This window comes from Vipera berus, assembly GCF_964194415.1.
Source record: "Vipera berus genome assembly, chromosome: 1".
Lineage (NCBI taxonomy): Eukaryota > Metazoa > Chordata > Lepidosauria > Squamata > Viperidae > Vipera > Vipera berus.
Genome location: NC_138202.1, coordinates 100,256,039 through 100,283,839, shown reverse-complemented (window position 1 = coordinate 100,283,839; position 27,801 = coordinate 100,256,039). Strand labels below are relative to the sequence as shown.

Here is a 27,801-nt window from a genome sequence, read left to right as displayed (position 1 = left end):
TAAAACATTTGAAGAGGACTTTTTGTCTTGCCAACATCTTAAGTGCAACTATTAGGAACATGACAGAGGGCCCTCTGAGTGGATGACTCCAAGATGTGGAAATCTGCATTTTTCTTACATGTCATTTGCATTCATAAGAGTATTGGTGCAGTGGTTAGAATGCAGTACTGCAGGCTAATTCTGCTGACTGACAACTGCCAGCAGTTTGGCAGTTCAATTATCACCATCTTGAAGTTGATTCAGCCTTCCATCCTTCCGAAGTCAATAAATGAAGACTCAGATTTTTGGGGGCATTATGCTGACTCTCTAATTTTTGGGGGCATTATGCTGATTTAGAGAGGGCTATAAAGCACTGTGAAGCGGTACATAAGTCTAAGTGCTACTGCTATACAAGCAGTCCCTTAGGCTGACTGGTTTGGACAAAAGTTTAGCTTACAACTTATATTTAAGTATTTCGTTGTTCAGATCCTATTTTTTTAGTGTGTACATTACTGCAGTTATATTGCAATTATTTTCTGTGATCTTGAGCAGTGTTTGGTGGAAAGTAGAATGCAGGTATAAGTCACAGTGCACATGTTACAGCAATATGCTATTTTATTAATTGAGCGTCTGCACCCAGGTGTGTTATATATCAATACTTTATATATAAATATTTATAATCAGAAATGTAAAATAAAGAGTAAAAAAGCAATGTGCAATTAAAAGCTTAGAAATGAGAAAACTGAAAGCAATCCTGAAGAAATGCTGACTTGTAATATTATACTTAGTTTTTAGTATGTAGCAGAAAAGTATTGCTAACATAGGAACCTTTGCATATATAATTTTGGAATATCCTGGGAAAAATCACAAATGATGCAGTAATTTCAGGAAATAAAACAATATTATTCTAATTAGAATAAAAAAATATAGATAGGGGAAAAGCAGTTTCTACCACATGGAAAATACTGTATATGGATGTAGATATTTAACATTTTGACAGAATTATCGAACAGTAAATAGCAACTGATTTCCTGTTTTACTCTGATTATACATCTAGGTAGAAATTGTCAATTTTATAAACCAAAATATGATAAAACTATTTCACCACATTACATTCCCAGAAACAAAAGCCAGGACAACTGATCATTCAGTGCTTATGGAGAATAAAACATATTTTCATATGAAGAGTATTTTATGTTTCCTATTATACAAAATCTGATATACTAAAGGCGGAACCTTGGCAGTCACAATATTAATCATGTATCTGGTTTCAGGTTGTTTGTTTTAGCTTTTTCATTTTTTTATTTAGGATGCTATTGACTTTTTAATGCTTTGTAATTGGTTACTAGAATAATTAAGCCTTCAAATTCCAAAGGAATAGAATCATCATTTGGCAATCTACACTTAAAATAGGTCAGTGTAAGGTCAACATCCTGTAGTAAATGCTTTATTGTATGCTGTGAGACATAAAAGGTGATATACCAGTAGCTTTGATCATAACATTCTGGGACAATTAAGAGTGAAATATAAAACTCTTGCTATGTCAGGTATTATAATTCTGAGTGTAATAAAATTCCTCATTGTTACAGTTAATTTTGAATGTGTTGGGAGTGCCATTGTTTTGCATACAATAAAACTTAATTTTTAAGTAATTATATAATTCATGGCAGTAATTAATTCTTTAAATTTCAAAATGTTAAATAATTCAAAATTATTTTAGAAATTAAACTCTCCATTTCAAAAAGTTCATACTTTTTTATTATGGTCTAGTAACTACAACTACATATCAGTAATCCTGAAACTGCAAATTCACAGCCATAGCCTTCAATAATTAATGGTACTATTTTTGTTTCTTGCATGGAATCAACTGTTAACTTTGCAATATTTTCAGACTATAACAGCTTCTGCTAAATTTGGAATATTTGCAAGGGTCAGATCCTTCATTCCATTCCAATCATCATCTTCCTGATTTAAAATGCCAAGACAATGAACTTTATTTAGAAGCCAGTTACATGAGTCCTGTTTTTGCAAAGATGTTTTCTAAAGCTGGTGTTTAACACATAATAAAATACAACGTTCGTTGTATCATTTTATTCTAATATAATTTATTTTACAAGAAAAATATTTGAACTTAAATAGCCCTCATTCATAAGGGAATAAATCAATCATTGGTTGATAAGACAACTTTCCAAAATTGTTCAAACATTAGGTATAAATTATATTTTCTTAAGGGTTGACTAGTATTTTTAACAGCAATGCATAAAGCAAATGACAGATGTATATTTGACGTGCACGATTAAGCATGATTGCTCAAGAACATTTCCAATTAAGACTAGGCTGTATGACATGAGTTATGTTTGTATTTTAAGATATGAACAAGATGTTTAAAATATTAATAAACCATGCACTTTCAAATTAATGTTTGTTTGTTTTTTTTAAAAAAACCCTACTGTTTGTTTATATAGTACTAAAACAATGTTTGGGGAAAAACCAGATCAAGAATTCACAATTAAAATCAATTAACACTAATTATAAGCCAGAGTAAATAGATGAGACATCAGTGCCTGTCTGAAGACTGTAATCACGTGATTTGGTAGATATCAATTAGAACAAATTGCACAAATCAGATGTTACTACCACTATTGCCTAACGGTATACAAATAAAACCTCTGCACAGATGGTGTTTGGTTAACGACACCTCATTCAGTGACTGTTCAAATTTATGACGAACAAGTGGTACTTATGACTGGTATTCAAAGTTTCAACTCTCGCAATGCCCCTGCAGTCATATGATCGCAATGGGGGTGATGGCATCTAGCCCAGATTTCTGACTGTTGCAGTGTCCTGTGGTCACGTGATTTATGACCATCTTGCTGTCTTCCTTCAAGCCAAATCAATGATAAAGTCAGCAGGAAGTCGGCAGTTGTGGTCATGTGAGGTCCTTACTTAATGACCAGCAGTGATTTGCTTAACAACGGTAACCAGGGATTGCTGATATAACTAAAGCACAACTAATGAAAAGAAGACCCTTGATACATATTGTTCACTCACATATAATCTAAGTAGCATAATTTTCATTTCAGAAACAGCACTATCCTATGTAGTAACAAAGAAAGCAGTTTTCCTACATATAGCACCTCTGTCTTATTAGGATTAAGTTCTGCCTTGTCCATTTTTCTATAAATCTTTCAATAAAATAATGTATCAGCTTCTATCCCAAACCTGAGACTCAACCAAATTGTCCTACATAATACAAACAGAACTTCTCTTTTGGTAGTGTTCCCCTAAGTAACTACAATATCCTCTTTACCTGACCACTGCTGAAAGCTATTTCAGTATTTATATATATTTATTTCCTAAAGGAAACAAGATTTTAAACTATTTATCAGGAATACATGTCCCAGAAGCCAAAAGCAGCATTTTATATTGGTTAAGATCAGATGTCAACATTTGGTAGCGGGGAAAAAAAATTAGTAACTGGAAGTGCAATTTTGAGATTTTTTTTTAAAAAAGCAAGTAAAATAGATGTTTTATACCTTCACCTTTAATCCTCTCCAAACCCTTAAGAAAGCTAATAAAGTTCAACATGAAATCCCATTTGGTGGCATCAGTATGTCATTTCCATACCACTGGAGCCATTAGTAACTGAATCTAACATGAATAAATGAATGTGGCCCATGGCCAAAAATATCATCTATTCCTTTTATAACCTAATATCCTATACACCAATTAAGGTTCATCATGGCATTTGCATTTTGGTGCTCTTAATGGACCAGAAGACAGAGTAATTATTATAGGTTAGTCTAATAGCTATTCTTATCTCTGAAAAATAGGCTTGTTAGTCTGTATGAGAAAACCAATTTTATTCAATCAATAGGTCTCTCGTGTTCTTGTGTTACTTTTGATGATTTTTTTTCCAAACAGAATTAACAGAAACTATTTAAATTAAAATTATCCTTGAACTAATTGAAATTAAGATTAAAAATAGGTAACTTGGCTTTCATTGTTTCAGTGAAGCCTTCAGAATTATAATAGTATCATTTTTTTAAAAAAAGAAAAAGAACATTGTAAATCTTAAGCCTCTTTTAACTTTATTACAAATAGTTATTTTAAAACAGAGGAATTTTTAAATTTGCATTTCATCTACTTTATGAAATAATAAAAATTCAAACTATTTTTGAACTACTGACAACAAATGTAAGTTGTGCTCTGGATGTTTCTTTTTTTTAGAAACAGCGTGTTCTGCATGGCGTAGACAGAACCTCCCTTCTGTCCAAAAGTGAGGAAAGGAGGATGAGGGAGTTACACACTGATATTGCACAATGTCCCTGCAAATTATCAAATTATTTTGCAAGTGGTTATTCTATATTTAGTACACAGATGAGAACAATTTATTAAAAATAGGTTGCATTTGTTCTAATAAAATTATATTTATGTTTTTCAAAAATTATATTATACAATTACATTGTACAATTATATTATACAATTATTTTCCCACAAGTGTTACTTTCTGTGTGACATGCATCCATATAAAAGGGTTGCCTTTCTACTGGGCTGCTTGCAATTAAAAGCAGGAATTATTGCCTTAAAATGGAATTCTTTCGTTAGTGGTCATTCTTGGCTGAAGCAGAGACTACTTCACAGTGGAAATCCCTCCCTTAACAGCTGTGAATTCATGATTCTAATAAATTGTTTTGTAATAGGTCATAATTCAGAACCAACGAGGAATAGGATGAAAAGTAAACCTTCACTATTCCATCCTCAATTTTCCAACCATTCATTTGCCCACGGACAATAGTTAAATAAAAATGATGTTAAAAAGTGTGGAAAGAAGGCTTTCTGATTCAGTGTTATTTTTTACACAAACAAGTTTTGCTACATTAATGCTTGAGCTGAATTAAATATAGCTAAAGTTAACAACTAAAGTGACTTAATATAAGGTAGTCCTTGACTTACAATCGTAATGGAGCCTGACTATTGTGGTTGTAAGTCATGACAGCTGTAAAGTGGCTCACCATGTGACTGATTTGATTTTACAATCTTTTTTGTGACAATTGTTAAGCCAATCACCATGGTCATTTAGGGAATCCGTGGTAGTTAATTGAACACCACAGTTGTTAAGTGACCCCTGTGTTCACTATGGGGCTTAATGCTGAACATTGCTGAAAATTGGAAGTAAATGCCAGGTTTTGGCAAAAAGGTAGTAAATCACAGTCTCGTGATCATGGATGCTGCAAACAGCTGTATATGAGGGTTAATTGCTGAGCACCTGAAATGTGGTCGCTTTGGAACCAAGTCATAAGTAATTTTTTTTTTGGGGGGGGGGGAAGGAAATCCACTGTAACTAAGCCACTGATAGTAAGTCAAGAACTCTGTGTGGGATATTTGTTGCTGTATTTGTACCCTGCCTCATTTTCCTAAAAGTAAAGATAAATTTTTAATAGTGAATATTCAGGACAACAATACATAAAATAACTGTAATAATCTAAAAAAACAATAATGTAGTTAGAAATTTTCAAAGGGTCAAAGGTTAGGAATTTTTAATGAAATTCATGTTTTTAAACTCTGAAAAGCTGCACAGATAACTGAAAGGGTGCAAATTTGAAATAATGTTCCAGACAAAGACCATCTGGGGCTTTTTAATATGTGAAGGACTTGTGGAATAAAGAATTTGCATTTGGTGAGTTCCTAAGGTCTGAGCCATCCCAAGCCCCGGCATGTTTGCACTGTGCTGCAGTGGCATCTCATGCCCCCTTCTGCAGCTGACAGCAGTCACTCACTCACAAGCAGCCTGTCATTCTGCTTGTGAGCCACCTGGGAACTGTAATTTTCTGCTGGCTTCCCCACTGATTTACTTGTTGGAAGCTGGCAGAAAGTTGTGATGAGGTCCTCAATGACAGCAGTGGGAAGTATGAGGATTGCTATCACATTTCTTTGTGCTTTACAACTGCCTCGTTAGCAACCAAAATTCCAATTTCTGCCATTAATTGAGGACCACTTGTATGTTTATTGTAACCTTTGAAACCAATCTGTAGCAAACGTAGAACTATAGATTGGGAATGACAGACCATATTAAGCATCTTTACTAACTTTAGTTTCTATGGCCTGCTTAAGATGAGTAAGTTTATGTGATTAATCATACTCATTAATTAACATTCTACATACAAACATTGTGCTAATAAGAAGTTGCTAAAACAAGCCTACCAAATAAACAAACTTGGTTAACCACGGAATGTTCACTATGCTTGTTTTTATCAATTTCTCTGCTTTAGATATAATTTATTAGATTTTGCTTTTTGTTGTGGTGTACCTTTTTAATTTACAATTTAAATTTAAAACAGGATGATTCCTTCAGTGTTTCCTAATTCTAGGTTTATAAGTGGCTGAATAATTATTTTAACAAAAAATAGAAATGAGTAAATGCCCTTAAGCCATTAATCATCACTTTATAGAAGAGGCCAGTAATATCTTCTGGTATTTCCTGTATCGTGCTGTTTTGTCACCTTGGAATGAGGACGTTAAGATTCAGTTGGGGATTGATAGAATGAGGGGTCTTAACAATTTCACTACTAAACATTAGGTCATGCAAAATTATACTGATTTTTCACTTCAGTTAAGAGATAAAATTCTCCTAGTTCTTCCTTTGACAAAAAAGCAATTGGGATTTGTTCGGATGCTTCAGCAAACAGAGGCTAGGAAATAAAAGCCTTAGAAATTTTAGACTTTCAGGATTTCTAAAGGAAAGGAAGCTCTCATTACTGTAAACCCAATACCATCATAATACTGGATATTATACTCAAAAACAGATTTCATCAATACAGGAACTATTAGTTGGCCTGTTTCCTGCCAATAGTATGTTGAATTTCTCCCTGGCTTGGTTTATAAGAACATCCAAACAATTTGCCCTGCAAATGATATTAAGCCTCAGGAAAAATATGCTATCAGTGGCGCTATGGTATTACAGATCCAAGCAGTGGTGGGATTCAGCCAGTTCGCACCACTTCGGCAGAACCAGTAGCTAATTTTTTGTTGCCAAGGCCCAGAATGGACTTCCGGAAGCGGCATCCACACACCAGGTATTCCCATATTTGAATCCCACCATTGATCCAGGGTATTTATTGATAATTCTTAATGTTGCTAATATAATTACAATGAATTCTAGATGACAATAATTTAGTAAAGGGTATAATTTCAGGATACATAGTAGCACTGAAGAATGAACTATGCATCCCATGTGATAAGAAAAAACTTCACTGAATCTAATACATTTGTCACTTCAAATAGTACACTGCAGTGGAAACTTTGTTTACCAAATATCTGGTCTTCAATAATACATTCAATAATACATTTTCAGTAAAAACACAGTATTTGTTCAATTCTCTTTGTGTTTTTGGGCTATTATTGCTTGCTCAATTTATTGCATTATCATCACCATGAAAAATAATGAACAAACATCACATGCAGTGGCTTCTTTATAAAATTAAATACCACATTACTTTTTTTAAAAAAAAAAGGATTATATAATAAATCAAACAGTATTTACATGAAGATCATATTTTCAACTATTTTAACTTCATATAACCACTTTGGGAAAGATGGAAAAATTGATACCAAGAACCAAGTTGTTATTTCGAATAATGCAATTCCTTAAATTACTGTTCATTACTATAACTTTTAATTTCTGATTATATAAACTCATTTTGGAGGAAAAGAGATGAACTCAATATAGACAATGAAGAAACATACTGACACAGTTATAAAAATGAAGACTGAGATTATTAACAAATTGCAGGTAAATTCTATTCTAAAACACACTACCAGTAACATAATTTGTTAAAGTCCAAACAACTACAAGTAATCATATCATTTGTACAATCATTTTAGAAAAAAATGCATAACAATAAAAAAGCAACCTACCTAATTGTTGAAATAAAAGACCCACACTAGTTCCTGTAACTGGAAGGCTATCATGTAAAGGAGTTTGTATCAGTTGCCTGTCTCCTGCTCCTAGGGAAAACAGCTTCTGTAGAAAGAAGTGTTAAGATGCTTATTGCAAACTATAAAGTAGGTTAAATGACTATCCTGACCAAAGGAAGTGACACCACTAATTTATATGCTACCAACAAAACAGCAGAGATGTGCCCATTTAATCACCCAAACTGAACTCAACTTGATATTACTATTATTATCTACTTTACAGTACAATCTTGCCCATACTAACTCAGAAGATATTCCCTACTATTTCAATAAAGCTGATTTCTAATTAAGTTGGTATAGGATTGCAACATGAATTATGTACTGTACACTGACATAATCTACGGGCCTAGAAACATGTTAGGGAAAAAAGTCATACCTAAAATGATTTCTGATTATTGTCGTAAGAGATTTTCCCTTGTCCCAAACATATGTGACTAATTAACAGGCTTATTCATTAAAGTGCATTACATAAATCCAAATGGGATACAGGGACCCCTCATTTCTCAATTAAAGAAGGCCAGCTCAATCGCAAGGTTTTTGCTGATATTTACCATTCTCCAAAGCTAGTCTCAGCTAGCAAGACTCACCCTCAGCCATCTCTTTTCAAAGGTTTCAGTCAAAAAGCTGATTTGTAAGTGTTCACATTACTAAACTTTACTCTAATGAAAACTTCTTAAGAGAATCCTGGGTATACGTACTGGTATGGTGTGGTCTTTTTTTGACATAAGTGTTTCAGGCACACATGTATTTTAATGATTTTTGACATTTGTATTGTTTGGTTAATTTATTTTTATTTTTAATTGGATATTCCATGAGAACATGGGACTTTCTGCATAAACATATATTTCAAAAATAGAACACATAGCAGGAACTAAGCAGGGAGACTGACAAAAATTTAGAAATGACAGAGAACAAAACTGATCAAATTATTATCACCAATTTGAATACATATGAAACTAGTTTGCTTTAGATATGTAACAAAAAAATGAAACTACTTAGGGGCAAATAGCATATCACTTTCAGTTTGTTCTTCAAGTACTTTGCTGTTCATTCTTCAGACCAATCAGCTAACTCTGACATATTACCGCATTTTCATTTTCCCATAACAAGTGGTAAAACCCCTGGCTAATGACTATACCATCATGCCCTCTTTTTGTAACTTGCAGTAATGTTTTTGCTAGAAAGGAATATCCATGGCTGTTTTCAATCATTAATCCTAATTTACAGGGCATTATTTTTGTTAAAATCTAGTCTCATTATCATCGTATTTCATAAAAACCAGTATTTCCATAGAATACATGAGATCTGAAATAAATTACATCAGAATTTAAAGACTCAGTAAAACCAAGGTGTGGGGAGGCGGGGGGGTGGGTGGGCTCAAATCCCTCATGGAAAGTAAGGAAAAAATTAAAAGCAATATATTCTGTATCATCACTAATAAAAAAAAGGCTGAGTTCTGCAAACTTCAGCACTGATATAACACCCTGGAAAGATAATTACAATGATAAATTAACCCTCGACCTTATTTTGGAATGGAATTTTTGCACTCTTTAGAAGTCAGGCCACTATAACATACCTAATTGAGCTATGTCCCTTTATTAAATCAAACTATTTGAAGAATTCATTTCTCCTTTCTTCATAAATTAAATTAACTGGATAAATAACCTCTTCTCTTCCCCCCCTTTTTTACCTGTGACCCTCCAGCAGTAGGAACAAAGCATGAACAGAGATTTGCAATGAGAGTTTCCAATGAGACATTCAGGTTGTCCACATAGACAGTATACACTAAGCCAAGGCAAGCCTAAAATATGAAAGAAGAATACATAAAAATGCCACCTTGAGAAAAATAAATAGTAATAACAATTGGAAAATACAGCATACTATTAAATATGTAGCATAAATCATGACTATAGAAACATGTTACAGAGAATCATGTGGATATATAAAAATATAAACTACCTATGTACCTATATAAACCACAAACATATTCGAATAAACCCAATCTTGAAACAGATCATGCTCTTTTGCTCAAAAACAATGAGATGATCCCCTGAAGCAACCTACAGTTGCTGAACTGTAATAGCTGAAATGCAGTGCTTTATTTCTACAGGAATTTTTGCCATAATTTAGCAGTTTTAATGGGATTCCTTCACCTTTAGGCTACTACTGTGGCAATCTGTCTGCTGCTATTAAAAGTTACATGAAAGGAAGCAAGGCAATCTATATTTTCATTCTGTTTATCTGTGGTAACCTCAAGGCAGCCCAAATGGTGCACTATATCGCAACAGTTTTGAATCAATGTATCTAACATTGGTTAACCTAAAAAAATATATAAAAAGTCCTATGGAATTGAAATTCCCATGATATTCAGACCAGTTTTATTTGCAAAGTTGTGATAGTTGCAGTATTCTTCAGTCGCAAGTTTGTGATTTCTGGTGTTCCTAGGCAGCTTCCCACAAGCAAACTCAATGGGGAAGTCAGCAGGTAGTCAGAAGTCACTCGAACTGTCATTATTTTGCCCATCCATAGTCATTCTTCTCATCTGTTTAAATAATTAAATATTGACTTATTATTGAAGTTTGTTTGCCACTGCAATTATTTTTCTACTTAAAATATATACTTTTTAAAAAATGACCATGGGTCAGTCTTGCATGGGGATTAAAAAAAAACATGGCTAGCCTATAATTTAATGTTCATTCTAGTCACATTAGACTGCACAACCTTCCTCTCAAAAGAGTGACCCAAAGGGTCACAAGGCTGTCTAGTTTTAATTATGGTCATAATTGGGGAAAAATCCTAATAATCCAGATATTTGTGATTGTACTGCCTGGGGTAGACATAACCCTTCTTTTTTGCAATTCTGGATGTTCAGGTTTCTCCATCGTACAAAGATAGAATAAACATTCATTCATTCATTCATTCATTCATTCATTCATTCATTCATTCATTCATTCATTCATTCATTTATTTGATTTCTATACCGCCCTATTCCCGAAGGACTCAGGGCGGTTTACAGGGCAAAGTTAAAAACATAATATAACTCATAAACATGGGAAACAATCATTTCCTATTATTTGGGAGAGAGAAAAAATGTTTTGTTTGCTTTTTCAAATCATGTAGAGGGAGAATTGCATTGTATCCATACAAGGAAATCAGTGTAGAAATTAAAAGTGTTGGACATTGTGAGAGACTCACCTTCTAGTCTAACCATGGCAATCTATTGGATGGTTTTGAACCGACAGGATGACTTTGAATCAGCTGGGATATATTTATAATATCTCACCTCAAAGTATTATTGTGGGGAACAAAACTGAGGAAATACTCTGTAAACTAGTTGGAGCTCTTGGAGAAAAGGCAAGATGTATATTTATTTAAAAATGTGGATCTTATAAAGGTTAATTCTGATTCTTTGTTATCCATCAGAAATATGCATTATACATAAAATGTTATTTATAGGTTCTTTACCCTGAATATTTCTGGATAATCCAACCTGGATACCAATACTAGACTTTTGGGAGCAAATACTTCTGCAGGCTGAATCAACCCAGATTCCTGCTCACCTTCAGTTACTTTTGAACCCTTGAAAAAAAATGCATCAATTAACAGATAGAAGGTGATTGTTGAATAAACAGTATGAAAAAAGTACAAACAGAAATATTATATTTAATAATTTAAAAACTTTAAATCAATAGAATGTAACATGTACCTCATATCTAAAAGTCATACCACCCAAATGATGTAATCTGCACAGAATTCAGTACACTGATAAATAGTATTAAAGTGTGTTACAAAGCAAGGTAAATATTGTGTACTTCACACAGGTTACATATCCATTGCACTTTGAAGCTAGCATACCATATAGCACACGACTGTAGTTTTCAATAAAAATGGGAATTGATATAGCCAACATGCATTCTAATGATTTTTTAATTCCCTTTATTATGTTTACTATATGTTTCTCTAAGTGATATACTTGGGGGTGATTCTATTAAAATCTTTTGCTTCTTTCTAGGACCGTTCAACACAACTGCCTTAACCTGCTTGTTCTTTACACTAGATACAACCAGCTGGAAATGAAAGTGGCCTCAAGAATTGCAGTCAGGATTTTAATTCATTCTTCAGCTCTGGCAACAGTGCCAGCTATGTGTCCCATCTAGATTGTGGTTACCATGACCCCTGATTCATTATCCCTCTATCCACGCCAGCAATGTAAGCAGAGTTTGCTTTCATTTTTATGAGATCTTTTTTGCTGACTCCTTATGCATAACATCTTCCCTCTTGCAGTACCAGTAAACCAGAAAGTAAGTACCAGTAAATCGGGAAGTAAGGAAACCCCACAGTTTTAACTTATTTTCTGTCATTTTGGCTAGAAGAAGAAATGGACAGAACCCCTACCAATTTCATCTTGTTCAGAAATGAAAGAAAAAAGACATAAAATCCAGTCTTTCATCAGTCCAATTGGGAAATTCCCTTCAGAAATGGACAGGCAGACCAGATCATAAAGGACAGCAACCAGTGACTAGAGGGAAGGGGGTGTTCCTAACACTGTGCACTGCAGCAATTAAGCAAAAGCATTTGGCTGAAACAAAATATGATGTTTTGATGGGGGGGGCATCCTCACTACAGATTAACTCCTAGAGAAGAGGGGTGGACCTGCCACAATAAAAACAGAGCTATTTTGGAACATAAAACCAGATTATTCATTTATTATTATCCATTTTCACTGTTTCCCCTATTGATCTTTGCTTTTTAAATTCAAAATTTACAACAATAAAACAAACTGGTAGGGTTAATTAATCCTTCAGGGGAAACAGAAAAGATTTAAAAAATCTAGCCAGGCTTGATCTAAAAGCTGAAGCATAAATTTTGCATCTGGATAAGAATTGCAATAGGCACAAATATGATGGGATCCTGACCTGGCAACAGCATATGTGAAAGGCCATCCTCTAACCATACAAGTTAAACATGAACCATTGTGAGATGCAGCTGCTAAATTGCAAATGGTATTTAAGTATATTAACATGAACAAAGAACTCAGATCATAGGAAATAATTGTTCCACACTACTTGGATCTGGTCAGACAGCATTTGGAGTACTATGTCTAGTTCTGAGCATCACAATTTGAAAAAGAGAGTGATAAATTCCAGGTTCAGAGGAGGGCTACCAAAATGGTGAAGGATCCGGAAACTAAGTCCTATGACAAACTGTTAAAAGAACCTACAGAAAATGTGATTATGGGATGAGATAATAGACTTCATATCTAAAAGAGTTTTCCACAGAAGAGGGAGTGGACATATCTCTATAGCCCAAGAAGGCAGGATCAGAACTGATGAATTAATAATACAAGGAGACAAGTTCAGGCTAGAGATCAGGAACATTATGATTGTAAAACTATCAGCCAGATGTTAATTAGATCTCCTTCACTAGAGAGCTTCAAACAGGCTAGATGATCATCTATTAGAGATGATCTAGTGGACTCTAAACTAAATAGATGTTCTTTAAATTATCTTTAAGATCTCTTCTAGCTCTACAATTCTATGACTTGCACTGGTCTCTTATTCAGTTTCCTTTTACATAAGAAACCTCTTATCAACCTAAATTGTCCACCCTCACTCCTCCTCCTCAAGTGGAAAAGATAGATCAGGAGATGAAAATATCTAGAAAGTAATCTAAATGCGGGATCCCTAAAACTTCATAAATTCCTGCATTTTAAAATTCCAGCTTGTAACGTAAGCAACATTTCAGACCTTCATGCAAACAAATGATATAACCTCCTTTTGCTAGAAGAAAGAAATGTAAACAGAATGCAGAACAGAAGAGAGTTGTGGCTTTGCAGAAAATTGTAGCAGAACTGACAGCTTTTTCAAACATATTACTCAGCATTTTGTAAAATAAATGACAAAAATTCCATATATGGTAATTAGACAAACAGTATTACATCAGGTTTATAGTAGCCACAACCAGTATCAAAGATGATACATGTTCTTTCATTTCCAACATTTCTAGCATTGTTTAACAAAGACGATATGACACAATAAACTGTAGACAATGTTCTGAGTTTCCACTTATTGTGTATTTCCTCTCTGATGATGCCAAATTATTTCTTTACATCTATTGTAAGTTTTTAACATCCTCATCCTTATTTATGAGGATGAGGAAAAGGCATTACACAATTCTGTATATCTGGCACAAGTAAAGCACAAATAACCTCATGATAATAATAAATACTATTTTACCATTAGAAATAATCCAAGAACCCCCTCCCCCCCATGCACATTTAGTAACCAGATGATCACATACTTCAACAAACTTTATATATGTTCCTGCTTATTAAAAATGAACTTCTGGATATTTACCTCTCTATAAAGCAGGGCCTCCCAAATATCTTGATTGATGGGAACATTTGGAATTTGGAGAGCATAAATTAGGAGGGCACTTAAAAAAACACAGGCACACCTATTATAAAGACTTGTCTACCAAAATAACAATCAGTAAAGCTGTTCCTCACAATTTCTAATCTCTTATGAAGCCTATTGCTTCATCTTCCTTCTGACCAAAAGGCATATTTCCAAAAGAAAACAGTGTCTGCAGCTTCTTATCTTTTGGCCCCTGGTAGATACTGGACCATGAAATATTTTTAGAAACAAAGACTAGGCCCCAAGCTGCTACTTTGCAGCAAATAATTACTTTCCATTTTTAAAAATGCAAAAAATAAAAAGATACTAGGTGGGGCATTGATCTTGCTGGCTACTAATAATAGTGTTTATGAACCTGCTGGCAGCTGCAGGTGACAAACTGGAAATCCTCATTCTATGGCATTTACTGATAACATGCTGATTTCTTAAGGATCGTTTGTGTGTGTGTGTTTGTGTCTATGTGTGTAAGTGGAAGATGGCAGGTTGATTCATCAAAAGACTTTTATTTTTAAAGTATCTGGCAATAGCTTCCACAATTCCATGCATTCTTTCTACATTTCTTTGATGAATAATAAAATTGGTTATATCTAAATTGAAAGATGCTTCTTGCCTTCAGCAGCTTTGTTTAATAAAATGATTTTAATCTTAAACAACAATGTTTACTCTGATACAGTATTTTAGGATAAAACATTAACAGTGCTTCTAGTTCTCTATGTTCCAGTATATTGAACACAATGTGGAAATTTCATTCGATGATTTGACAATAATATTCTATATAATCTAAGAATTCTGAAGAGAAACATGACTATTATTTGCAAGTACTGCCCCAATTGTGTGTAACACTCCAGCTTTCCTGAATTTTTCCATTAAGCTACAAACTTTCCTATCCTATCCCATGTTTTCTAAAATGTCAACGTTTCGGAGAAAGATATCAGGAGAAGTCAGTCAAAATCTCTTCCATGTCTTCTTCCAGAATCCTCCCTAAATTGTAATCCATTCTGCAAACTGATGGAATACTTCTAATTATGAAAAAATTGAAAAGAATCAAGCTATTTTATGATTTAAAATATATTTAAAATATATTTTAATATATTTTTAAACTGTTATGTTTTCATTAAAATTTGAATTTTGATTTTAATGTTATATGACTTTATGCTACATGTGTATCAGAAGATTGGAATAAATATTATTTATTTTAATATTTTATACTTCACATTGAAATGCATGTCAAAACAGCTTACCGCAGAATTATAAATAAATATGAAAAACAATGTATTAAAACAATATGCCTATTCCATCTCTTTAGGGTTATTTGGAATTCAGAGCCCTTTGAAAAAATGAAAAATGTGATATATGCATTATATGAACCATATTAAAAGTTAATGTTAGATGTATATTACAAAAAAAGTCATTAAAATCCAAGTTGGGTAGAAAATATCAACAATCTGTTATCAGCCCATCTTCCAATTTTAAATAAGAACAAAAAAAATCAACTCTGTATATTGAATAATTTGAAATATTATGGCTAAAACACTAAGTTTATTCATATTATTGTCTAATCATTTTTTCCTTGTTACTTTTCTCCATCCCACCCTACTAAAAGTATTGGGAGGCTGTCCACTTGCCAAATACATAATTTTCTGGTATTTCTTTAGTTGTTCTCTCTAGTCTATGCCAAAGCCAGAGATGCTTACTTTCCTAATAGAAAAACTGACAGTTTCATAATTTAAAACATACAATGATATGTTTAAATATATTACTGATCAGAAATGGTCTACAATACTTTTGGATTCATATAAACACATGTCAAGATTATATCCTAAAATTACCATAATATATACATAAGATAGATAGATACAAATCAAATAAATAAATAAATAGAAAGATGGAAAGACAGATAGAATATACTTGCTATCTTATCCATATTTATGGAGCATTTTTTTACTGGAAAGCAATTCAGCAATGTGGTATGATATTAATTAGGAATGTTGTATAAGAAGACCTTATCTATTGAGGTAATTTATATGTTATACACATAGTTTAAAACAGTAGGCTTCTTTCAGCTAAAAAACATGTTGCAGTATGTATGTCTTTAGAAACTATTGCATGTTAGGTGAAGATTCTGATTGCAAATAAAAGTTTTTGAAGTAATTAGCTACTTATGAAAGTATTTAAAACATAACTGAAACACTGGAGAAGCAATCTGTAACATCCTAATATAATATGAAATAAGATACTAAGAGGAGTGAGGTGATTTGGCTTGGTGGCAATGTCTAGGAGTACTAGCAGATAATCATACTGAACAGGAACAAACATTATGCTACAACAACTTTTTTAAAAAGGCATTTCCTATGCCAAAGCACTGAAATAAATTTAATTGGCAAAATAATATACAGTGATTGCTCTATGGACTTAACATAGTTGTCATTTTTTGGGCTACAGAAAGGGACTTTACTATTACTGTGTTAACACAGAATTGTCACTAAAATATTTACATTCAACGTACCACACATATTTTAGAACTGAATTTGGCAAAATAATACCTTTAGCTATGTCAATCCTTTGTGTCAGCATAAAATTTCAAGAATTATTCCAGACCACTTAAATTATAGACACAGGGATGTAAACTGAATTTCTCCTAAACAAATTTATTTATACATTTGTCATTATATTACCTACTTTACAGCATCTGAAAACCAATACACTTTCTGTGGACTAATATTTGGCAGCCTGGAGTCTACCAGTATATATACACTGAGATATAAAAAAGGAAAAGAAGTGAGTTCAGAAAGAAGTTTACAAAAAAAATACCTGACTTAAGTAATTAAGTTTCAAAGTAAATAGATATAAATTAATAAACATTTATAAAGCTGTTTATAATAATGTTCCTAGGATAAAAAAAGCTAATGAGATTAAACGTATTATCATGATTCAAGCAATGCTGAATAATAAAACTGCAAAAGAAAAGAAAAATTTACTATTATTCACAGTATTATAAGAGAATTCCATACGATTTTAGCCAAAAAGCAATGCTAAAAGGAAACAATTTAAAACACAGTAGAAAAAAAATCACAAGTACATATTGCTTTATCTGAATACAGCTTGGATTTTCCCACTAAATCCCCTCATGCCAAATAATATGTCATTGACAAATAATTTAAAAATCCAAAATGGGTCAATTAATTCAGTAACTATTTTTGGATTACTCAGAAGTATCCAAATGTTAATAAGAAACATATTTTAAAAAGAAGTTGCCAAACAGGTTACACCCAAAATCTAAACCAACATTTCTATTTAAAGGAATGTATTCATATCAAAATACATTTATCTTAAGGGGAACATATTCCATTTCAGATCTGAATAATGATTGAAAAAATAAATAGGAGAGAGCGTGTAATTTGTAATTATATAAACATATAGAGATCAATCCCGTACAAATTTTCATATTTTTTTAAATTTTTATATAGACCCAGTATTTTAGAACACTGCACCATTATACTTTGCATTTTATTATATAACATAGAAATAAAAATTAAGTTAGGTTTGCAGATTTGCTTTCCTCCAATTCACAACCACCAGAGGGAGCAGGATGTTTAAACAAATTCTGCTGGAATGTAATAAAAAAAATCTGATATCAAATCATTTAACACTACTTAAATGTTATGTTGAATTGTTATCTGAAAATACAAAACAATTATGGGAAATATTTCAGTTAGACAACAAAAGCACTTAAAATTCAAGTAAATGTTTCTGAGAAGTATGTTTCTGAGAAGAGGCTGAATGCAATGAATTAAACATTGGTACATGAAACATACATTAAGACTAGATCAACTATTAAAAATTTCAGAATTTATTTGGAAACTTGTTTAATGTAAAAATTAAATTTAATTCAAGGTTCAGAACTAACTGTTGCTGTCTTATTGCAAACAGAGCAAATAATTCCCTGCAGAGATCTGTTCCTATTGAAATTGAATGGATATTGGTAATGTGTAAGTGAAGGAGAAATTTTAAGTAGATTAAAGTTATAAACAGTAGGAAGATACAGAATATGTATCTATATATTTACTTAAGGAAGTATCTGTATCTCTCCATCCATCCATTGTACAGTTGGATTTCAGTAAGGCATTTCACAAAATAGACAACAACCTATTTCTCGGGAAGCTCAAAAAATGTGGGATAGACAGCATCAACACCAGATGGATTCGTAACTGGCTGTCAAACCACACTCAATGTATAGTCCTTAACTGAACTACATCTACATGGAGGGAAGTAAGCAGTGGGGTACCCCAAAGTTCTGTTTTAGGCCCAGTACTCTTCAGTATCATCATAAATGATTTAGACGAGGGAATAGAACGGGAACTCATTAAATTTTCAGATGACATCAAACTACCAGGATTAGCCAATACTCCAGAAGATAGGCTTAAGATCCAAATGGATCTCGACAAGACTTGAACACTGGGCCCTATCTCACAAAAAGAAAGAGAAAAGTAAGGTTTTACACTTAGGCAAGAAAAACCAAATGTACAGGTACAGACTAGGTAAAACTTGGCTCAATAGCAGTAATCGTGCGAGAGATTTTGGGGTCCCAGTGGACAATCACTTAAATACCTATGAGCTGACATGGTGCTGCAGCTGCAAAAAAAAGCAAATGCAATTCTAGTCTGCATTAACAGAGAATCAAGATCACACGAAGAGTCAGGGCTGCTTTATAAAGCCTTGGTAAGGCCACACTGGAATACTGCATCCAGTTTTGGTCACCACAATATAAAAAAGATGTTAAGACTCTAGAAAGAGTGCAGAGAAGACCAACAAAGATGATTAGGGGGTGGGAGGCTAAAACATATGAAAAACTGTAGTCTAGTGAAAAGAAGGAGTAGAAGAAATATGATAGGAGTGTTCCAATACTTGAAGGGCTGCCACAAAGAAGAGGGGGTCAATCTATCTTCCAAAGCACTAGAAAGTAGGACAAGAAGCAATAGATGGAAACCAATCAAAGAGAGAAACAACCCAGTGGAACCATTTGCCTTCAGAAGTTGTGGGTGCTCCATCACTGGAGGCTTTTAAAAAGAGACTGGACAGCCATTTGTCTGAAGTCTATAGGGTCTCCTGCTTGATCAGGGGGTTGGACTAGAAGACTTGGGCCTTGGGTCCTTCCATCTCTGTTATTCTGTTATCTGGCAGAGAGTGAGCTAGTAAATATATAAAGGTAATTCAGTGCCCTCTAAGTTGAAAAAAAAATATTTTAGGTGCTCTCCTATTTGTTCACATTATGTTTTGTCATATTTACCTGCAAATCGATCTCTGCTTCATAGAATGTTAGGCAAGAACAATAGTGTCGTTCAGAGTTTATATCTGTCAAAACCACCACAAAAAAGGTAGGTTGCTTCCTTTCTCTGGATAAATGCCATCCTCCAGGTTGACAAAACTAAAAAAAAAGCAAGCACAGAGAAAATTTAATACAAAGATATATTAAAGATCAAGAATAAAACTTATTTTATAAAATAATTAATAATTGAAAGAACATATCATCTGATATTTTAAAGGTAATGTTGTGTGGACCTATGATCAATTCAGAAATATAAGAAATCCAGGCTGCAGGACTTGCAACAACAACAACAAAAATCACCGCAGATATTCTACTGATTCTACAAAATCGTACTAGATTCCATCAAAATTTACCAGTACATTAGTAAATATATTCTCTCTCTCTCTCTCTCTCTCTCTCTCTCTCTCTCTCTCTCTCTCTCTCTCTCACACACACACACACACACACACACACACACACACAAAGACTGTAATTCATGCTAACTTATAAAGAGTTGACCCTTGCAGTGTTTCACTCTGATACATAGCTATTGGTCTAGAGCAAGGGTCCCCAACCGCCGTCCGTGGACTGGAACCAGGTCACAGTATGCCAGCAACTGGTCCGCACAAACAAGCAAAGCCCCATCCGTAGGATGTAGGCAGCACACAAAACCATGCACTCTCCGGTCCGTGGAAAAACGTTTCTCCATGGAACCGGTCCCTGGTGCCCAAAAGGTTGGGGACTTCTGGTCTAGAAGCATTCAAATACAGAATTTATTATGCAGACTAATTCAGGTAACATGATACTTGCATAACAAAATATAATTTTATTTCCCACAAACAAACCTAAAAATTGGTGCTGCATTTATAATCTTCAGCTAGGCAAGTATTTAAGCACTTCCCTAATGAGATTTTTTTCTTTAAAAAAATAATGCCCAAAGCCTATTGCTTCCATAAATCTTTAGAAGACTCTCTGCTAAGTATGACTGCTAGTGTTCGGACTACAATGAATATTTCTGATCTCATTTCATAATCTATAGTTTAAAAAAGAATGCTAAGATGAAGTCAGAATCAAAATATTTTTAAAGAAAACCTGTTCTGTCCTTCAATAAAGTTTTTAATATATGTAAAAAAACTAATAAAGCTAATGAAATAGTTCAGATTCTTTTTCTGAAACTTTCATCAGTGGAATGGTTAACCTTAGAAGTTGTGGTTGCTCCATCACTGGAGGCTTTTAAGAAGAAACTGGAAAGCCATTTGTCTGGAATGGCATAGAGAAAGGGTCTTCAAATTTGGCCCTTTTATGACTTGTGGACTTCAATTCCCAGAATTCCTCAGCCAGGCATGCTGGCTGAGGAATTCTGGGAGCTGAAGTCTACAAGTCATAAAAGGGCCATGTTTGAGGACCCCTGGTATAGGGTCTCCTGTTTGAGCATGGGGTTGGACTAGAAGATCTCCAAGGTCCCTTCCAATTCTGTTACTCTTTCTTCAAGCAACTCCAACCAAATGGTAATTGTTTATCATTTATTCCCTGGTTTGAACAGGAGAAGCATGGGACCAACTTTCTCTGAGTTCAGAAGCTAAGCAAGGTCAGGCACAATTAGTATACAATGGAGAGACTAGCTCATTGAACATCACTCCAGAAGACAACAACGGCAAATTATTTTTGGACTGTTACAAGGAAAACTACATGAATATATTCATGAAAATACCAGCTTAACCTGATGGGAGACTTGATCATGCACTAAATATAAATTCTAATAATTGTGGTATTTTTGAATGATATCTATGACTATCCGATTCACAGTTGCATTGTCCACAAGAATCAAGATTATTTAAGTTAAAGAACACAACAGAAAAGCATATTTTCTGAATATTTAATAAACAAAAAGAATGTTATGATTTTGTGTGTGAAAATATGACATGAACTGGCTATCAGTTTACTAAACAAGCAACATGAATGACATCTTCAAAGAAATACTGCAGATCTCGTTAGTTATTTAGATATTTCTGCTAAGTATCAGAATGTATAACAGTATTATATGCAACAAAGTAAGGAAGTCATATGCCATTTCAAGAAGAAATTCTGTTTAACAACATATTCTGCTATATTTACGGCACTTTGCACAGATGTTCTAAGATTATTTATTCATTTAATTTCTCTGTTGCTTCAGTCCAGATGGACATTATACAGATATAAATTATAATGAAAGTCATGTAATGTAACATTTAACAATAACACAGCATTTGCAGTGCACAGGTTTTTAATAAAAATGATTCAAGATTGGTCCCTGCTTCAAACAAATCAAGCAGTTCAAGTATAAAACCACTCAATGTTTACTTATTAATTTATTGTACTTTTACGCAGCTTCATTCAGGCAAATCTTAGTGACTAACAATAGCTGGCTCCACAGGAGGGAAATTCTAGCCAAGAATACTTGTCTCCAAGCCTCCTTCCATTTGTACCTCACATACTTGAAACCAGCATGCACAAGATTCTACTTGAAACAATCTCATCGATATCCAGATCCTAACCCCTGAAGGTTTTTAAAAGTTATTATCAGCACCCTACATTATGAATTATGACATGTTAAATTCAGATAAAAGCACATGCAGTACAGAAAGTGTTGTTAATAGCATAATATCATGCTGATAAACTAGAACTACATATTATGTAAATACAACTAAACAACTGATTATAGGTTGTTTAGCCCACAATTAAAGTACAGCATATGAATATCAGAGTTATTTCACAAACTAACCAATCAGCAGAGTTATTTAAGCACAGTTATTTAAATTATTTAAGTTATTTTAGACACCATCTAATACAGGGCTTTTCAACCTTTTCACCCATTGTACCACTTTTAGGATATGGCAATATCAGAGTACCACCAGTTGCCTAGCAAGGTGTCCAAAACTTGATGATCCAAAGGGAAAAAAGGAAAAAAAGTAATAAAGTACAGGTAGTCCTCAACTTAGAACAGTTCGCTTAGTGACTGTTCGAAGTTACAATGGCACTGAAAAAAGTGACTTATGACCATTTTTCACACTTATGATGGTTTCAGCATTCTCAGGATCATGTGATTTACATTCGGATGCTTGGCAACTGATTCATATTTATGATGGCTGCAGTGTCTCAAGGACATGTGATCCCCATTTTCAATCGGGAAACCAGATTCACTTAACAACCTTTTACATCAGGGGTGTCAAACTCAATTTCATTGAGGGCCACATTAGCATTGTGGTTACCATAGGAGGGTTCCTTCCTTCCTTTTTCCCTCCTCCCTGCCTCCCTCCTTCTCATCTCCTTCCTTCCTTCCTTCCTTCCTTCCTTCCTTCCTTCCTTCCTTCCTTCCTTCCTTCCTTCCTTCCTTCCTTCCTTTCCTTCGCTGATCCTGGCGCTGCTGAGCCCTGACAGCTAGTCCACGTTTCTGCAGGGTTGTCAGGGCTCAGCAGAAGTGCCAGGATCAGCGCCAGGCCCCAGCTGATCGGCTCTTCTTTGGGGTTCAGCAGAAGCGCCAGATCAGCGCATGGCTCAAGCTGATCAGTGCTTCTTCAGAGCTCAGCAGATGCTTCAGGATCAGTGCTGGGCTCCAGCTGATCGGTGCTTCGGGGGGCGGGGGGCGAGCAGAAGCTCCGATCAACTGTAGCTGTGTGCACTGATCCTGCGGCTTCGCGCACGTCGATCCTGGGGCTCCTGCCCAGCTTGCTTGCTCGCCCTTCCGAAAACACGCTACTGACTAAACAGGCCGCTCACTCACTCACCCTTCCCCTGAAAACACACCGCTCGCTAAACACGTCACTCGCTCACGCACCCTTCGCCCGAAAACAGGCTGCTCATTCTGCCTCTCCTCACTGCTTTGGTAAGAAAAGCCTCTTCTCTTCTCTTCTCACTCTTTCTCTCCCTCTCCCGCCAAAACCTGCCCCTTTTATACTTCTCTTCTCTCTGCCCTCTTCCTCCTTTTCTCTTCCGGGTGAACCGGAAGCTCCAATTACCATGTCGCCACGTGTGCCGATCCTGGGGCTTCTGCCAAGCTCTGCAGCTCCAGCTGATCTCCTCCAAGTCTGTGCAGTGCCGCTTTAGCTGGTTCCCTCCCCCACTACACTTGACTAGGGGTCGCGTACCACCTGCCAGGTGCTAAGGTACCACTGGTGGTACACGTATCACCAGTTGAAAAGCACAGATCTAATACATACCAAAATCTCTACAGTACTTACAGAACTGAAAGACAAATGAAGGCTGGTAGAAAAAATAAATAAAAACATTCTTAAGTCTATATCAGATTCTGGGGGCTCCAACATACAGAGTAGAGCTTTTACCCAGGACATCAAGCTAGTATCCCTCTTCATCTGTAATAGTAATTCGGATCCTTCAAGATTCTCTTTGGAAGCTTTTACCTGTGCCATATTTCATTCACAACATTAACACTGAAATCCATGAAGGCCTTCTGAAACAACCGGATCTCAACAATTTGTCAGAAAAACATGAGTAAAGGGGCCCATTTTATTTCTGGAGACAATCTATTTACACTGGAGGGAAGCAGTGATGGAGGAAGTTATACTGTTAAATGATATTGCTGTCAGAATATGGTTGTTGTACATTTTAAATTACAGGTAGTCTTCGACTTACAACCATAATGGAACCTGGAATTTCTGTTGTAAGTCATTCTGGTCCTAAATTGAGGACCACATGACCAGATCCAATTTTATGACATTTTTTCCAGCAGTCATATGAAGTTGAATATAGATGACAAAGTAATCATTTACAGTATTCTGTTTAGATTTTCAATATTCTGGAAACTGAAGACACTTAATATGGTTTCCGTCAAGTTTCTTGCATTGTTTAAATGAGTTCTGCCAATATCAGTATTAATATCCGAACAAAAACAACCAACCTGAGTGAGTAAGGCAATGAATTATACAGTATATTGAAATTTCAAGGCTTTTTTGCTTCTAATTTTCAACTACCTTTTTCTTAAGATCTGTTCCTCACTTTTTTAAATGTTCCTCACTTTTTAAAAAAAAATAAAACCTCCTGCAATAGATCAGGGGTGTCAAACTGCTGGCCCACAGGCCGGATGTGTCATGCAGAAGCTGCGCCCACCCCATTGCCGGCAATGGCAAAACCATCCCAATACGTTGCGCGACGTCGCATGACGTCGCAAGTTTGATATGTCTGCAATAGATCCTGGTATCCAACTGCTGCATCTTAAACAGTTTTTTGGATTGTAAAATAGCCATATACTCAACGGTGTGCCGTTACATTTTCAGGAATTTTGCAAGCTGGCTGAGAGCACAGCTGAGCCCCAACACTGAGTGTGGTAACTGGCTGCAGCATGGCAGCAGCAATGCAGCGAGGAAACTTAGTTCAACATTTACCAGCATACCACTGCCTCTACTCCAAATAATGGATGGAGGCTGAGTCTCAGTTCTATTAGCATTTATTGAAGTCTTTCTGTGACTAGCATCCTGTCAATAGCAATTTCCTAGAAACTTTGCAGAGCAAAGTACATGAAAGAGTAGAGAACATTGCTATGAATACTATGAGTGCTATGAATGGAATGCATCAAATCCAACATCAAATATGCTCTGAATACTAAAGTCAACAGTAGCACAGACAAATCTTTATGAAACAAAGTCAAATGCATCAACAGCAGTTGTGAATAATAAAAATCAAGTCAATTCTAGACAGACGCAAACAAATGCCAAGGCTGGGAAAAAGATGCCTATGTAGGTGGGAATGGAATATCAGCAATCAGAAACTCTTATAAGAAACTTGCTCTTAAAATGGGCAAAGATGTTTTAAGAGCAGACAGCAAGGCTGTTATAACAAAGATTTGTCCATGTTCTCAGTTTTTTTGTATGCAAAACACCAATCCATCTCCTTCAACATTAAGTTCCTGGAAATTCACTCACCTGTTCATTGACCAGTCAAGGAACCTAGTCAAAAGGATTGTATGAGTGACATTCTTGTCAACAAGCTGCAATGCAATGATTATCATCCCAGAAAATGAAAGAGATAACTGAATACCCCTATATTTGAAAACCTATTGATTACAAGAAAGTATCACTAACATGTAAAGAACAGGAAGATTCCTACCTCTTTTTTCTCTAAAGGTAATTTGGGATCATCTGGGCCCTTTGCTTCAACATATTCAGAGAAGTGTAGCTCATTGTTTATCTTAATATTCAGTTCCCACTATCAAACTATGCATAATGGGGAAATATTCCTCTAATACAGGGGTGTCAAACTCAATTTCATTGAGGGCCGCATCAGCATTGCGATTGCCCTCAGGGGGCTGGGTGGGTATGGCCAGGGTGGGCGTGGCCTACTGGGTGGGTGTGGGTAGAGTGCATATGGCCTACTGGATGAGCGTGGCCAGCTCTACATCGTTTGCATCAAGGGTGCCTTTGGGGGCCTGGGCAGGAGTGGGACAGATCTGAGGGTCTCTGGCAGAAGGAGGGTCTCTGGGCCAGGGCCAAGGCAGTGGGGGCCGTTCCCTCACTGTTTCCAGGATGGCTTCGCGAGCCACATGAAACCACTTCACGGGCCGGATCTGGCCCCCGGGCCTTGTGTTTGACATGTCTGCTCTAATACTTATTTGGAGCCTGTCTTCCTGAATTTAAGACTATTGTATTATGTCCTCCATTAATTACCTCAAATTATTCAATATGGTTGAATATTGGAAAGACATTACAGATCCTTTATTTCATAGATTCAACTATCTGATTCTACCTTTATGTACACATTTTATATTCTCATCATTCTCCATATAAACCAATTTCTCAATGACAGTTAAATATCATTTGAATTATGTTTCTGTAATTTTATATACAGTATATTAGTGATACATATTTCTTATTTAATGCATCATGTTCGATAGGTAAAGGTTTCCCTTCCCTGACCAGTCATGTCTGATTCGAGGATGTAGCGCTTATCTCTGCTTCTTGGCCAAGGAAGCCAGTGTTGTCAAAAGACATTTTCCGTGGTAATGTGGCCAGCATAGCTATATGCCAAAGCGTACAGTCACTGTTACCTTCCCACAAAGTGGTACCTATTAACCTACTTGCATTTGCATGCTTTCAAATTGCTAGGTGGGCAGGAACTGCAGCAAAGAAGAGGAGCTCACTTGGTTGCACAGCGCTCAGGTCTCAAACCCAGGCTGTTTGCTTCCAGCTGACAAGCTCAGCATCTTTGACTGCTGAGCCATCACACCCCTCTATGTTTAGTATCTATGGCTTACAAGTTCATGTGAAGAAGAACATAGACATATTTCTTTAGAAGAGAGAAAAAGACTGATCTAAAGCAGACATGTCAAACTCACATGACGTTGTGAGAAGTATTGGGACTGTTTTGTCATTTCGGCAATGGGGTGGGCGCAGCTTCCGGATGATGCGTCCGGCCCGCGGGCTGGCAGTTTGACACCCCTGCTCTAAAGGGCAGTTATGTAATCAACACTTGCAATCTTCACAGCCAACTTCCAACAAGCAAAGTCAATGGGGAAGCTGGCAGGAAGTCACAGATTGCAGTTACATGACATCACACTTAACAACCTGTGATGATTTACTTAATGGCTGCAGCCAGAACTGATGTAAGTCAGATGTTGTGATGTGACACTTCACTTTACAACCCTGTCACTTATTGATGGAGTTGCTAGCCCAACTGCAGTTAGTAAGTGATCACTACCTGTAGTTTACTCTGTGGAAATGCCATACTGATATAAAACATGTCTTTATCAATAAAAATAACTTGTAAGCTATAGTTGTTAGTATATTTTTGATTTTTGTCCAGGGAGAGCTTGGAAAGGAAAAGGAAATACTTGCTTAGCCTATCCTTTTAGAGTGTTATATACATGATTAAATACATACATTCCCTCTCACACACCCTCATATACACAATCTGCATAAGAATTTCTTAGTTAAAATCCCAACCAATGGGTGTTTAAAATATAAAACATGTAAAAAGAAACCTATTTGTTATTTTAAAAAAGTGACATCAATATCACTTATGTAATATACTCCCTCTGATGGTACTCAGAGAAATCTCTTTTCTAGTCCCACTTAAAACTGACAAAACTAATCCATTAATCGTGCAGCTGACTGGAGTACATCAAGGATTTGCCCT

The 27,801-nt window shown here is 35.2% G+C and overlaps 1 protein-coding gene across 2 annotated transcripts in view; it reads right to left on the bottom strand.

Annotated features, from left to right (window-relative positions):
* The window catches only part of SBF2 (SET binding factor 2), a 248,125-nt gene that overhangs the window by 129,124 nt on the left and 91,200 nt on the right, over positions 1–27,801 (bottom strand). For both annotated transcript variants that reach the window (XM_081335708.1, XM_081335707.1), the window contains exons 3-6: positions 19,660–19,797; positions 11,422–11,535; positions 9,647–9,757; positions 7,897–8,002 (exon numbers count right to left, since the gene is read on the bottom strand). In XM_081335708.1, the coding sequence (XP_081191834.1) occupies positions 7,897–8,002; positions 9,647–9,757; positions 11,422–11,535; positions 19,660–19,797 (469 nt within the window). The remainder of the gene's footprint in view (positions 1–7,896; positions 8,003–9,646; positions 9,758–11,421; positions 11,536–19,659; positions 19,798–27,801) is intronic.